At 41.9% G+C, this 15,358-nt stretch overlaps 2 protein-coding genes and 2 long non-coding RNA genes across 5 annotated transcripts in view; 3 read left to right on the top strand and 1 right to left on the bottom strand.

Moving 5' to 3' along the window:
• Grh (grainy head) overlaps window positions 1-4,749 on the top strand; it is a 191,546-nt gene extending 186,797 nt beyond the window's left edge. The window contains exon 15 of one of the 2 annotated variants that reach the window (XM_076310207.1): window positions 897-4,749. In XM_076310207.1, the coding sequence (XP_076166322.1) occupies window positions 897-1,182 (286 nt within the window). In that variant the 3' untranslated portion in view covers window positions 1,183-4,749. The remainder of the gene's footprint in view (window positions 1-896) is intronic. The other variant, XM_076310208.1, reaches the window with a different exon arrangement.
• A 4,676-nt stretch (window positions 4,750-9,425) lies between these two features.
• Window positions 9,426-10,665, top strand: LOC143145868 (uncharacterized). The gene is made up of 3 exons (XR_012991788.1): window positions 9,426-9,645; window positions 9,744-10,228; window positions 10,307-10,665. It is a non-coding gene; the product is annotated as an uncharacterized LOC143145868 (long non-coding RNA).
• Window positions 10,666-11,961: 1,296 nt separating this feature from the next.
• On the bottom strand, window positions 11,962-12,762 carry LOC143145235 (uncharacterized). The gene is made up of 3 exons (XR_012991643.1): window positions 12,307-12,762; window positions 12,075-12,200; window positions 11,962-11,997 (listed from the first exon to the last, which is right to left on the bottom strand). It is a non-coding gene; the product is annotated as an uncharacterized LOC143145235 (long non-coding RNA).
• A 1,427-nt stretch (window positions 12,763-14,189) lies between these two features.
• On the top strand, window positions 14,190-15,201 carry LOC143146139 (uncharacterized). The gene is made up of 2 exons (XM_076310150.1): window positions 14,190-14,340; window positions 15,059-15,201. The coding sequence occupies exons 1-2, from the start codon at window positions 14,190-14,192 to the stop codon at window positions 15,199-15,201; spliced, it is 294 nt and encodes a 97-aa protein (XP_076166265.1).
• Window positions 15,202-15,358: the final 157 nt, after the last annotated feature.

Here is a 15,358-nt window from a genome sequence, read left to right as displayed (position 1 = left end):
CGATGCGTACCGATACTTTTTCTCCACCGACACTTCGTTTCTTTGCCTATCGTTTCGCTGCGATATCTTTCTTATCAATTACGATGATTTCGACGTCCGATGGTTCAAAAATTATAGTTAAACTTCCACGTCGACGTGGAATTGTCGACGACGATTTTTCGATTTTGCTGTAGCTTTTCGATAGAGGTTAGGTTACCAACAGTAATACACACCAATACTTTCTCTCGACCGATACTTTGTTCCTTTTTGAGCACAATGTTTCTCCAATATCATTCTTATCAATTTTCACGACCACGATCGTCCCCAATGTTTCAAAAACTACAAAAATCAGACTTCCTCGATACGTAATAATTCCGCTATAGTTTTCCAGTAGAGGTTAGGTTAACAAGGATAATGTATATCGATACTTTTTCCACCGATACATCGTTTCTTTTCGTACACAATTCTTCTCCGACATCGTTCTCATCGATTTTCATAACCATAACCTCTAAAAAGGTTCCAAAAATTCGAAAAGTTTAGACTTCCACGTAAGTGTCCCCGATATTTTTCAACAGTTTCGAGCGGAGCCCTTCGTTATTAGAAAAAGATGATCCAAAGAAACGCAACGGAAGTCCCTCGACGCGCGATCGAATGTGTCGAACTATCGAGCAAGGTCTCCTTAACCATACTCTGCTTAAAATGTACCTCACACGGAACGAATGCGACATAATTCACAGAGCTCCCCGTCCCATGACACGAAACACACGTAACCGCCAGGTTCCAAGACACGTTGTTCTTGTCCAAGCCCCCTCCCCCCGATCGAACCCCAGGAACCCCCTCAAAATTTTAAGCAGGGTACGCTCACGGTCCGAATGATTACGTACGCGTCTAACGACCGACTCATCCGATTGTTTCAGAATTACAGCGAAAATTGACGACGACATGATCCGTTATTACGTGGACGAGGACCTGTTCCTGTTGGAAGTGAGCCACTCCAGAGTGAACCAGGACCCGAGCAACGATCGCAACCCGAATAATCCCGGATCGCCTGGTGATCCAGGTGATCCAGGTGATCCGCCGACCACAGCCGGATACGACGTCACCCTGATCGAGCTACCATCGTCGCCGGCCCACATAGCTCACTCGCCCCTCGCTAATTCGGCGCACGCTCATGCGCACGTCCACGATAACGGGAACACGTGAAGCGAGCGTTGCACGAAACAAATGATGAAAACGTATTATACATATCCCGTAGCTTTGTGTATATAAATGTCCGAGGAGACGACGTGGCCAAACCGACGATGACCACGTGGGTGATCATCGATCACGGTGCAATGGGAAAGGACAGACCGGAGTGAGAGTGAAAGATCTAGGGACAGACAGAGACGGATAGAGAGGTTTTCAGGGACCAACACCGAAGATCATTCAACGTTCCCGATCGATGGAACTGCTTCGACGCGCCAACCGGCGAAGAAGATGGCCCCAAGAAGAAACGAAGAGGACGCGTTTGGTGGACCATTGCTAGGAGGAGCAACGGATTCGACTGTTCTGTACTCTCGGGACTGCTGAACGGACCGATGTACTCACTCGTCCGTGCCGTACAATTTAAGGAGACAAATCAAGATTGTTAGTCGTACAGCGGTCGTCTTGCGCCATCCAACGAACGACGATACTGGCGGACCCCTCCTCCTCATGGGACCGTTTTCGTGAACACGGAGCGTGACGCGTTTCGATTCTCTTTTGTTTCGTTTAAATATTGGAAGTTTCTCGACGTGTTTCCACGGAAACTTATATACATATATACACTAGTTACCGCCGAGTAGCACATTTTCCCGGTGAGTTGTCGAACCGTTACGCAGGTAGGGGGAATGGAAATTCTTATAACGAGGTAATCGTGTTCACGAATAGGCGTTAACCCCAGAGGAGTGGGGGAAAATCAAACCCCACGGGGGAACAAACAGTCTACGGACCGACGAATCCCTCGATCACGCGTTTACGAGCGTGTTCTCCGCGCAAGGCGACCCAGTTATTATATATATATATTTTTTTTTGTTTGTTTTCACTTGTGAACAATTTATATCGATGGTTGTTAGCTTAGAGAGATACCCGTGGGCGTCGTGGTGGAAACGCGACGGCTAATATGTAAATCAATCAAAATTGATTTAAGGAACCCTCCCCCCCCCCCCTCTACTCACCTTTTAATTCTAATATCAACCGCCCATGTTACATGTTAAGCATACGTATGACGTACATGATTTTTTATGAAAAACGTCCGCTCCGTTTTATCGTAATCGTCGGTTCGGAGTCGGAGAGACACTTGTTCGCGAAGCGTCGTTGGTCTTAGCCGTAGAACTTCGAAGCGATCATTCTCGACGCCGCCATTCCGAGATAAACGGGTGCCATCCAAGCGATCGTCGCTTCGTAGTACCGTTATGCTCGCGTATACACACGCGCGCGCGTTCAATCGTTCTGTTCGGTCTTGTTCGGGTTCCGGAGCGTACCAGTGTCATAATTAAAGGTTCTCTGGCATTCCACGGGGACCGGTATCTCCCTCATTCGTGTTTCATGCGCGAACCGTCTATTATACCCCGTTATTTATACGAGGATCCGCGTACTTGTAAGTATTCGTTTAGGTACTTCGCGATCATTCCAGAACCTCCTCGGTATCCCAGGATCACTTTGATATCATACAAAGACCAAGTATTACTCAAATACGTAACCACCCGTCATCCAACCATTCCCGTCCAACATCCACGAGAAAAATAAAGAAACGAACAGTACCCGTTTAGAAGACTTAGGTAGAACGCGACCCCAAATTTCGATGAAATTACCGGTGAACGTCGCGTCATTGCAGCGACCGTTATTTAGGATAGATTACTATAAGCAACCACGCCTGTATTGACGTAATCGATCCGTTGACAAACATTCTCGAACGTTGAACGACTCCCCCGCAAACAAGGGGGAGGAAGAACTCTTTCAACGGAATGTAATTTCGTTTATTACTCGCTCGGGACGTCTTTGCTCGAATGGAACGTCACCTGGACGTTGAAACGTGAACGTGGACGAACCATTTCCGGTCAAGGATCTCGAAAAACGCGCGCACGCGTCCCGTGACAGGGGATGTTCCGACCGAGTTCCGATCGCGAGCGATCCGCGCGCGATTGTGTCCCACTTTTGTGTGGGGCACATCGTCAACGAGTTCGAGCAAGCTCGTCCCGTGTGAGCGGAACATACGGTGTCGGAGTACCGATAGATAGCCTGCGATCGTGTTTGTTTCTTAAGGTGAATTTAACGTTAACGTGCCACCGACGACAGCGAGCCATTTGCCATTCTCGTCGCATAATTTTTTTTTTATCGAGACACAGGAAAAAAAAAAGAGAAACGAGTTACGACCCGTATACACGCACACGGAGAAACAGACACGGCACCGCGCACATGCGCGTACATGTTTCGAAAACAAAATGGTAATTAGTCGCGTTTAGATTGGACTAGAAGAGCATATCGCGATATCGTGCGCACCAGAAACCGTACACGTACACGTACACACACGCGGCCGCACGTAAGTACACGCACGTCGCGACACACCGATATCAAAGCAAGGATCAAAATACGCTTGTAAAATGCATATTATTATAATGAGTACTATATTTTGTTACATCTATTGCAAGACAGCATATAGTTTGATATTATTAATATTATTGATTCTATTGACTAGAGCTACGTAATACCGTATATAATTATTATTATTATTATTATTATTATTATTATTATTATTTTTATACAAGGGATGAGTGACTTTGACGGTGCGAGAATGAGAGTAAAAGAAGAACCGAACGAGGAGATCGAAGCGAGAAAAAGAATGCGAGAGTACGAGAGAGTGAATGGGAAGAGCGTATGTTTGTGAGTTGAGAGAGAGAGAGAGAGAGAAAGAACAATAGAGAATTAGGGATATCCACAGATTATGATTGTTAGCGTTGCTCCATGACATTTTTATTCGTAATCGATATCTCCCCCTACAGCCACGCACACACAGCCCCCGATGCCCTTGAACCACCACCCCCAAATGTTTTTTTGTCATTCGCCGTTGCACCTCTCGAAAATGAGAGAGAGAGATAGAGACTCGTCGACGAAGTGCACAAACGGCCTCTAGCGAACGATTTCTTCTTCCTTCTCTTTTTTTTTCTATTGCTATCGCATGATCCCTTTATTATCCTTACGTTTATTAATATTATTAATTAATGATTCATTATTGAAAGGCAGCCACGTGTTAGGGTCAGGAGGAGACTTCAATCGGCGAACGACAAGCCCACTCCCCCCACCCACCCACACTCCCACCCCGCGGGTGAGCAAGAAGATCGCGGGCCCCAGCGTCCGCCATCTTTTTTCGCAACGGTTCGCGTTTGCGGTCTTCTCGTGATCGTCTCTCAGCTCATCTCGATTATCCATACTTAAACCACGTGATCGACGATGCGGAACGCGCCCGACAGGCTCGCAAGCCTCAACTTTTCGTTAGAAATGTGACCGCGCGAGGCGGTGGAATATTGAAACAGGGCCTGATTTTATTTGGGGATCCCCGACACGAGCGCGCGCAGCGCACTGTTTTGTTTTGGACGAAGCGAGAAAGCCGGAGAGACGTCGCCGGACCAGAAATGATGTGAGAGTACCGATTATATACCGTTTTCGCGTTGTCTTGCCATCGTGAGATTGTGCCAGAGGTGATATTATATTACGCTGTTTATTGCAAACAATAAATATTATATTAGTACGTTTTATAAATTACGTGTTTTTACTAGGGGAGGGGGCACCTGAAAACCTTGAAGACGGTCTTCTTGAATGCAAGAAGGGTAATCTGCGAAGTTAATCCCCTTCATAGACATTAATATTAATTTTTAATAATCAAATTTTACGATTTCTCGAAACCGTAAGATTCTTAAGATACTCAACAGCAATCCCGAGAGATTCGGAGATTTTAATTTTTGTAATGCACGATGTGTTGGAGTAGGAGGTATAGTGGGGATGACTCCTCGTTGGCCTCGAGCGGCCAAAATATACGGCGCTCACTTTACTCCAGAATTACGTATACACAAGTTTGGTGTCGTCTGCGTAACAAGTCTCTTCGAATTCAGGATTTTCCGTATCGAGTCTTACGATTCCCGTTAAAATTTTAGAAGATGTTGAATTTATTCTACGATAATCGCAAACACATTTTGCGTAATTAAATTTTTTCCATGGAAGAGAAACATCGGGATATTCTGTCGACAGATGAAACCAGTTAGTTGAGAATCTAATAAAAGGACCCTCTGCGCGGAAAGTCCTTCGGAAGAACGAAATGAGATTCCTGTTCACGATGACAAAATAAAACGAGGCAATTAAAACATCCAGCTCCTTCGTTTTTAAAGACACCTGAAAATATTTCAAGTCGAAGTCGTTCGATGTCGAGAGTTATGCCATTTTCTTGTTTCTGACCATCGAGAAAAATATTTCTCCTGGTAACTCTAAATTTACCGGAAAATAAATAAAAAATATATATCATTGAAAAAAAAATTTGGTATTCTCAGAATGTTCTCGACGTTTCTCGTTAAAACCTACCAAGAAAATTTTCAATTAAATCAATCCCATCGAAAGTATTATATCAGAAAATATTTCAAATGCAAGTTGCACAGATTCGAGAGGGAAGGGAATAATTTAGTGCAATAAAAATTTTCACTGATTATCTGAAAATTATCTGAATTGTCGGGATTATTTGGATTATCGGGATTATTTGGATTATCGGGATTATCCGAATTATCGGATTATCCGGACTATCCGTATTATTTTATTCTGATGAAGGACACAGAACGTGTAAAACAGAACTTCTACATTACACTGTTTTTGTTAAAATTGGGTTTCCTTTGTACAAGGATAGACATATTTGAAATTCCACGATAGATTCTTCAACAGGTGCTCACGATGATAAATTTTATGTTTAGCAAAGTAATTAATTATATTTTGACTCCATTATCCAACACGTGCCACGACTACGTGTACTGTCCAAATCACAAGAATTAAACAATTATTCAATGGATGTATCCACTAAACAATGGAGTCCAATAAATTATGTATACATACTCTTTAAGAAAACGAAACCTTGTAAAATGAGTTGTACTTAAAACATGTATTGCAACGTAAATATCAAAATGTAATTTTCCCTTAAAAATGAGGAATAAATTTTACTTTAATAGTTGAACATAGAAAGCTTGTTACAATGTTAGGGTCAAAAATTATAAATTTCTAGTAAATAATGTGAAAAATGATTTATGCATAAAAAAATTAATTTTTGACTCATAATTGCGGGCAGAAGCGCAAACCATAAAAATAATTAAATATGTTTAAAATTTAAATAATCCGAAAAAGTACAAGTGACTCCATCTACGGCAAAACGCCCAAGTTTGTCGAGAAATAGTTCGTTCCCGAAGCGCTAGATAGCGGCATAGGTACTGTTAGTCGGCGTATTCGAATGTAGCTGACACAATATAAACCTTTCACAAAAAGTATGCATAAATATTGCGTTTAGAGGTATACACAGGATGCGTGTTATATGTGTAAAGAACGAAATAAAATTTATACATACAATTTTATGTAAAATACTTTATGTATAAATTTTATACGATCCTTATATTGCAATATACATTCTGAGTAGAGTTCCAATATATAATACTTTATGCATAAATTATAATTAACACTTACATTCTAGCTGACTTCCTATGTACACCTCTAAACAGAATATTTACCTTTATCTTTTATGAATACTTTATATTTTGTCAGCTACGTTCTAATGCTTTATTAGTTGTATTTAGGAAGCTTAGTACAATCAGTGACGCAAAAATGATAAATTTCTCTTAAATAATCAGCAAAAATAATGGTTCTACAGGCATGATATAAGCGTAATAAATTAATTTTTGACTCATAATTGTGTGCAGAAGTACAAATCCTAAAAATAATTTAATTTTTTCAAATTTTCAATAAGCTGAGAAAGTCTAGGTGGCTCCATCTACGGCAAAATGCCCAAGTTTGTCGAGAAATTGTTCGTTCCCGAAGCGCTAGATGGCGGCATAGGTACTGTTAGTCGGCGTATTCGAATGTAGCTGACACAATATAAACCTTTCACAAAAAGTATGCATAAATATTGCGTTTAGAGGTATACACAGGATGCGTGTTATATGTGTAAAGAACGAAATAAAATTTATACTTACAATTTTATGTAAAATACTTTATATATAAATTTTATTCGATCCTTATATTGCAATATACATTCTGAGTAGAGTTCCAATATATAATACTTTATGCATAAATTATAATTAACACTTACATTCTAGCTGACTTCCTATGTACACCTCTAAACAGAATATTTACCTTTATCTTTTATGAATACTTTATATTTTGTCAGCTACGTCCTATGCTTTATTAGTTGTATTTAGGAAGCTTAGTACAATCAGTGACGCAAAAATGATAAATTTCTCTTAAATAATCAGCAAAAATAATGGTTCTACAGGCATGATATAAGCGTAATAAATTAATTTTTGGCTCATAATTGTGTGCAGAAGTACAAATCCTAAAAATAATTTAATTTTTTCAAATTTTCAATAAGCTGAAAAAGTCTAGGTGGCTCCATCTACGGCAAAACGCCCAAGTTTGTCGAGGAATAGTTCGTTCATGAAACGCTAGATGGCGGCATAGGTACTGTTAGGACGTATATTAGAATGTAGCTAACACAATCTACACAAGTAAGAGGATACAAAAACTACAATATAAAATTGTTAAAATCGGCAAATAACCTCACCATTTATACCGTTATCATGTTTACGTAACATTTTTTTCTATTTTACGCTGCAGTTTTGATACTCGATATTACATTTTTGTCTTAATTCCTCCGTTCACTGAATGCGCGATACACGAGGTGTCGTGAGGTCACTGGAGGTTACTGAAGGTCACACGAGGTCACGCGAGGTCATCGGAGGTCTCGTGAGGTCACGTGAGGTGGCCTGAGTTCACGTAAGGAGGCGTGACTTCACGTGATTTGGCGTGAGGTAACTGGAGGTTACTGGTGGTCACGTGAGTGATCTATTATCCATTGTCTATTAGCCATTATCTATTATCTAAATTATCTATATTAATTTGTAACGTCGAATATTTTACGAATTGAAAATTTTGTAAAATACAGAAAATTTAATTGTAGATACGCGGTTAAAGCTGTCCACCCTATGCATTTTTCGTAAGGTAAAATATTCTGAGTGTTTTTTCTCTTCGTTTCCGACGATGAAATTAACAAGGTTAGGATTTTCGAATTTAGATCAAATATGTGTCGTTTTGTTCGGTAATTTTTGTCCATTTTGTAGGCAATTTCATAATTCCGCGATTGAAGAAGTCCTCGTCTCTATTGCTAAGAAACTGGACCAGCTTATTTTCCCAAGCCTCTTTTAAAGCCAGGTTTTTACCCTCGTGAAAATTTTGCAAATGCTCGACAAGGTGATAATCGCTTGGGGACAGGTCTGGGCTATACAGCTGGTGCGATATAACCTCCCATCCAAGCTCTCATGGAACATAACACCCTTCCTATTGGCCAATTCTGGACCCTCCTCGTCGATTCCTTGCTTCAATCTGGTCAGCTGTTGGCAGTATAAGTCCGAATAGAGTAATTGGCCCGATGGGTGCAGCTCATAGAGGAGGATTCCCTTCCAATCCCACCAAACACACAGTAAAACCTTCTTGGTCGTTAATCCGGGCTTGGCAGACCCATTTTTCATCCTCAATCACTATCCGCTTCAAAAATGAATCGATTTCGTTACGTTTTAGCTAAGAATCGCAGGCATCCACTCGCTCCAAAAGGTTCTTTTGCATCAATTCGTGTGGGACCCATACACCGAGCTTCTTCTTAAGACTAGCCTTATACAAATGGTTCCAAACGGTTTTCTGGCCAATCTTCAGTACCTGGGTAATGGAATAAGTGCTCACATGCCGGTCCGACTCGACGATTTCCATGATTTTTTCATTTCCATGATTGGCCTACCAAAGCGTCTTTCATCTTTGACGTCCATATTACCAGAACGGAAGCGTTCGAACCACTGCTTTGCTATTACATTCGATACTGTATTGGATCCATAAGCAGCACAAATTTTTTTGGCCGCCTACTCCGCTTCTTTCCCTTGATCGTAGTGGTACTGAAGAATGTATCGAATTTTCTCCTTTTTTACCTCCATTTTGGAACGCTCTAACACCCAACTGGATTCACTAAACACAAAACTGTCGGAGAACTTTTTTTAAAGCGTTATGTCGCCTTTAAGTCGTAGCATAGAACGACAAGATGCAACGTATACATCGTAAGATATAGTTCGCTAAAGCCATCTAACGAAAAACGCTCAAAACTTTTTACTTCGCCCATTAAAGCAAATTAATAACCTTTCGACATCGTAATACCAGAACTTGAAAAATAAACCAAGATTCGTAAAGTAAACAGAACACGAGTTGAAGCGGAGAATTTTTACAAGTTCCTCGGTTCTTCTTTCTGTGAAAGAAATGTGAATAATTGTCACTTCTGAGAATTTTTAGCGACAAGTGATACTTCTTAATAAAGAATAATTAATTTATTCGATTGAATCGACATTTTCTAAACAATCGCACGGAATAATTGTAAGTTAGCAAGTCCTTTGAAATAACGAAACGATGTCCAGATGATATTTTATGGGCGTAGGTAAAATTTTCATCACTTTTCAATATCCTCGTTTCAGGAAAGCGACCATACCCGACGGGATAGTGCATTTCGTTTCTCGAACAGCATCGCAAGACGCGGTTCGTTATAGAGGGGCTTTGATACTGTTTACGGCTGCATAATAAAAAGCAATCCTGACGCAACCGGTTTCGCGGGAGATCCAACGGTGGCGCCATCGCGAAATCGAAACGAATTTCATACACGCGACGCTAAGCGCCGCGCGCACTGCCGAAACGTAATCGGTCGTCGAACCTAGCGTTCAAGTTTCCAATACTGACCATCAAGCAATCACAACAAACGTTAAAAATTCACGGTAGGGGATTTAAAGGAAATATCCTGTTCGCTCACGAGGTACCAGAACGTACACGTAAGACCGTGTACGACGTGGTCGTAAATCTGTCCGGATATTTAAATCAGGTTCAAAAAGAGGCGTCGATCGGGATAAGACGCCTCGAATTGGAACGAGTATCTCAAATAACGTAATACGTTCGTGTAAAGAACTATGTAAGCTTTCCTAGATCTAAGAATTCCACGCCATCATCGGCGACTAAAATTAAAACCGAGTCCCCTTGATCTTTCCAGTGACATCGGTTCGCAATTAAGCGCCAAGATAGCATCGACGAACGCGCTATTAAGATTCTGACCACCAAAAGGGAGATCGACGAACACTGACAATGAACCATGAGGATTTTCTCCGAACGCCAGGATCAACGATTCGGGACCCCGTGATCTCTCTGGGCCCAGCAATTAGCGCGCGAATATTTTCGGATCGGTCCGGTTTGACGAGTGGACTCACGGTCCCCTTATGGATTATTAAAACCCCCCTTACAGGGACGGCGACACCTTTCTTCGGAATTGTAAATTTCATGCATTGTTGAAATAATTTCCGTCACCCTTGTGATCTAATAAATTAGTAGTGAATTCATTAAGTGAATAGTAAATTTTCGATGGTTTTGAAAATTTTTTCGAAAAGTGCCCTCCTCTCTGCTCGGAATACTATAGTAAGAAAAAATATAGAGTCAAACATTTTCTTTCAAGCGTCCCTTTCGACCCATTGATCAGTGGTTTCCAAAATTGTTTCGAAAGGTAGCCCCCCTTTGGAAGCAAAAATATTTTTGTGTCCAGAATAAACGATAATGGAAAGATATTGTCCTACAGTTGTTCATTTACGAGAAATACTATTCTTTCTTTATACATAAAACAATTTTTTCCGAGCATGCCTTTTGACCAAATTTCAAAAAATTTTCCGAAAGACACCCCCCCCCCCCCGCCCCCGGAGCTTGTGGCATTTTTCAGTCTGAAAAAATGTGTACAACTTAAACGTCTCTTTTATCATAATTCTAAAATAAAGATAAAAATGTTTGCTTAATAAATCTCGTATACAGACGTTTCTTTTGCCTCTTTTCTATAGAAGGGCACCTTGGAAAAATATTGGAACCCACCGAATTCTTCGAGAGGGTTATCGTCTAATACCTGCGACTGTATCAAAGATCTACGATCTGCGATTCACCGGTACGAATTATTAATGGTCTCCTGGAACTAGACACGAAAGGAATAAAAAAAAAAAAGTGAAGCTAAATTGTGTGCACTCCCCTTGCCCTTTAAGGGGGGCAGTTCGTTGAACCACGAAACGCGAAGTTTACGTCCATTTCAAGGACTACCATCCTCCTGTTCCTTTTTTTCCCCCTGGAAGCCTTTCCTTTGCGTTATATTTACACGAAGAAGAGCACACATTTTTACGGCACATTTTTCTTAGCATACATTTTTAACGATCCACGACAATGAAAAAAATTCACGATAATATTCACCTTTCGCCGGTCCGAGCAACATCCCAGGATATTATAATAACGACAACGATAACAATAACAAGCGCCGATGATCGAGCCACGGCGCTCTTTATGACCCTCAATCTACTTCTATGTCTTGACTAGACTGGCCCCCATTCACAGTGTACGATGCGCTTCGCTTGTTCGAATCGCAGAATGCACGAACGTCATGTACGTATACAGTGTGTTTCTGAAATAGGTGAGTAGGAGCATCTTCCGCTCACCGTAAGGATGAAAAAGGGTATATAAACACGGGTCTGTAAACCCATAATATTCGTCGTACACTCGGCCGATGAACGATCGTCCTTCGATGAACTTGAACGACCTTGAACCGTATTTTCATCAATAACACGCTATACGTTTCTTCCTCGCGACTTCCCTGTCATTTTCCAAATATCTTCAATCTTCTTTCTTCGCATTACCTTCCCAAAATACCATTCCTTCTCCCTGAAAAATAAAACCGTCATTCGAGTAACCGATTTTAAATTATCCTCCCGTTGTGATCTTCGACGACCTTGACCAACCCTCAATTGAATGTTCACCAATAACGAATCACCCCGTGTATTTGTTCCTGCCTATTCCCCTGACGTTATCCAAATCTTGGTCCTCTTCTTTCCCTCAACTTCTGTCCAAAGTACTGGTCACTCTTTCTAAAAAAAAAAATAAAAGTGTCGTTAGAGAGGTCAGTTTCAAGTGTCTCGTTACGCAGATTGTAATCGTTGAACCGGAGAACACTGTTCGTTCGATGGTACGTACACTGGCCGGATCGTAGAAATTCCATTCATTGTGGTCAGAAGGAAATGCACACCTTACCGCTTGGCATTCGAGATGGTGAGCGAGGATCACACGGCTGGCAAGTTCACGGCCGTCCCTTACGTGCAGCCTTCTAGCCGGCCTCTTCAAGGCCAACCCGAGGATCGTACTCTCTATGCAAATGCGACTCGAGCTCGGCATTCATGTTCGACAGGGGATTTGAACGGCGACAAATCAAAGTTGAGCCGGTTTCGTCACGTAACTTGCATAATCACCGACGCGCGAAATTACTATGAATCGGCTCGGTCGTCCAGAACGTATTTTCGTTCCTCGTTGAATTACATATTCCTGATACATATCGGATAACCGTCCGGTCACCCGTTATCGAACGGGGAAATTAGATACAGCCTGTATCTTCGAGGAAACAAATCATCGTGACAGAGACAGACGGGGGGAAAAAAAAAGGCTATAGAAATTGGAACGACCGAGCCATCGAGTTCTATGTATGGAAGTGATGGTTGTTCTCGAGTTGTTAACGGAACATTGGCTACTCTCTTTGATCGATTGGTTTACGATTCGTAAGCAAATTTACACTCGATAGATATGTAAATTATTCTCCGAATCTTTTAATTGGGAAATATCGTGCGTAATTTAATAGTTTTGTTGTTTTAAGAGGTGACGAAAATTAAAGAGAAACCACAATGAAGTAAGAATACCGTTAGAAGAGTTTGAAGAATAGGGCTCGAGAATTTTTAGTTGCGGTTTTTATGGAAAGAAAAATTTTTGTACACTCGCTTCGCTGAAAATGTTATCCCTTTTCGCGTTAAAAGGTATATACTCGAGTATGAAATAAAACCAAAACTGCGTATCGTAAATATTCTTTAGAAAAAGAAGAGAAAGTTTACAAACTGCTCTTTTTCCCGGGAACACGAAGTATCGAGATTGATTATGTTGCTAAAGTATGTTTCAGTCTTACAATCTTCAGTAATCAATCATCTAGGTGTTTTATAGATATTCCGTTAATAAGCAACAATTTACATCGATAAATATTCAGTCCCTTGAAGAAATTTATAAAGGTTGCCAAGAATCCGCAAGCGAATGTCTCAATCCACAATTATAACTTTTGTCTTCAATTATACTTAAACATTGCCCATTTAATATACAAGGCTACTATTTTCAGTGAAACGTTCGCGTATGTAAACTAAAAGTTCTAAAGGGTTCTCCAAACTCAAAGATTTAAAAATCGAAGAGTTCTCCAAACTTAAATATTCCAAAAAAGTAAAGAGTCCTCCAAACTTAAACATTCCAAAAAAGTAAAGGGTTCTCCAAACTTAGAAGTACCTGTACCTAAACCCTCTTTGTTACTTCGATACCGTTCCCCCTACCGCGAATAATTACATTCCCTCGATTCCAAAACAAGGAAATAAATATCCCCGTCTCTTCGATGATCCCGTAGCCCTAAATATAGGGGTTGCCGAATCGCGAGGAGGCGGCGAAATTGCTCTCGCGCGATCCGATCTCTCAATTCATCGTATATTTGCATATCGTCGTCCTCGATTCTCGTTCGCGCCCTCCGCCCACCGTTTTCCTCGCGGTGGGACGCCCGAGGTGTTTGTCAGCCGGTAAAAGAACAAGAGGAGAGCCCGATGACTCCCGGTGACTCGTCGTATCGAACCTGCTTGGGGCAAAGAACAGCAGAGTGAGCACGAGAGGGGAGGACGAGGCCCGTTATAAGCTCGGGCACCGGCTATTCAGCAGCTTGGCAACTTAGTGCCGGCCCCAAGATCCCTACCGGTAACAGCGCCCCAAGATCTCGTGCTCGATCCAGGTTTACGCGTTGTTCCCTCGGCTGGTGGTTACACGTACACCGGATGTCGTCGCTCACGATGGTGCTGGTGCTCGTGGTGCAGACAATCGCGGCGATCATCACGATCGCAGACACGACCTACGCCGATTCCGCGGCCAGATCGATGATCTACCAGTCGTCGATCGACGATGCCCGTGGAAACGAGGACGATAACGCGGTGATCGTTGACGGTGAGTCGCGACCATTGTGTGCCCACACTTCGTCCCTTTGGCTCTCTAACATCATAGATCGTCGAGGGGATCCCTGGAACAGGGATAAAGAAAAAGTATTAGATCGTTTTAACGGATCGTTTAACGCTGAAAAGGTAGCGTACAACACTTGACCGACTCTTTGAAACTAGCTAAACGATAGATTCTTCTTTTCTCAACGATAATGATTTTAACCACGAAGATTGAAATTGGTGAACTCGCGTCAAGTTACGGGTTTGTTGTACTATTCTCGAAACGTCGTCTCCCGAATCGTGGGGAATTAAAATTCTCGTTCACGGTACTATTCAGAGCAGTGGGACAGTCTCGGTTCCTTCGGTTCTCTAACTTCGTAAATCGTCCAAAGTATCTGTAACAGAAACGAAACAATAATCAATACATCGTTTTAACTTGCTGTTCGATGCCGAGAAGGTAGCAAACACTTCACCTTTGCCTACCGTTCGAAACTAGCGAAACGATAGATTGTTCTTTCCTTAGTCGTGATAATTTCATTTACGAAGATCGAAATTAGTGAGCTCGCGTCAAGCTCGAGGATCGTTTCAGGATCGTTGAACTCTTCTCGAAACACATCCTCTTCCGAACTGTGAAGAATTAGAATATCATTTATCGTTGTTTATAGTACATCACGTACTATAATAATAGTTAGTAGCAATAGTACGATCATTTATCGTATTATTAACAGTAATAGAGCAGTATTGGACTCTCGTTGGATCGTTCGTCAGCTCGGTTTCGGACGAAGGATCGATCGATCCGGTGTTGTCGCACTGTTTCGGATACTCTCGACGATCGTCGCGCGTGCTAGCGAAGGTGAGTATCGACGAGTGATCCCGTCACTTACCGTACACGGCGAACGGAAGTCATCCAGGCGCGTAACGATCCTCGTCGTTGACACGCGCGTGCACCTGTGTGTAACCCGGGTCAGCGAACTCGTGCACCGGGAATCTTGCTAGAATTTTATTGAAATATCTCGGTCGCGATCGGT

The sequence above is a fragment of the Ptiloglossa arizonensis genome, chromosome 4 (genome assembly GCF_051014685.1).
Source record: "Ptiloglossa arizonensis isolate GNS036 chromosome 4, iyPtiAriz1_principal, whole genome shotgun sequence".
Classification (NCBI taxonomy): domain Eukaryota; kingdom Metazoa; phylum Arthropoda; class Insecta; order Hymenoptera; family Colletidae; genus Ptiloglossa; species Ptiloglossa arizonensis.
This window is presented reverse-complemented; position numbering and strand designations above follow the sequence as displayed.

Excerpts from the sequence above, each read along its gene's own strand:
- LOC143146139 (XM_076310150.1), top strand. The coding sequence starts at position 14,190 with ATGGTGCTGGTGCTCGTGGTGCAGACAATCGCGGCGATCATCACGATC. Across the intron at positions 14,341-15,058 it reads TAACGCGGTGATCGTTGACG|TAATAGAGCAGTATTGGACT; the intron begins GTGAGTCGCGAC and ends TATTATTAACAG.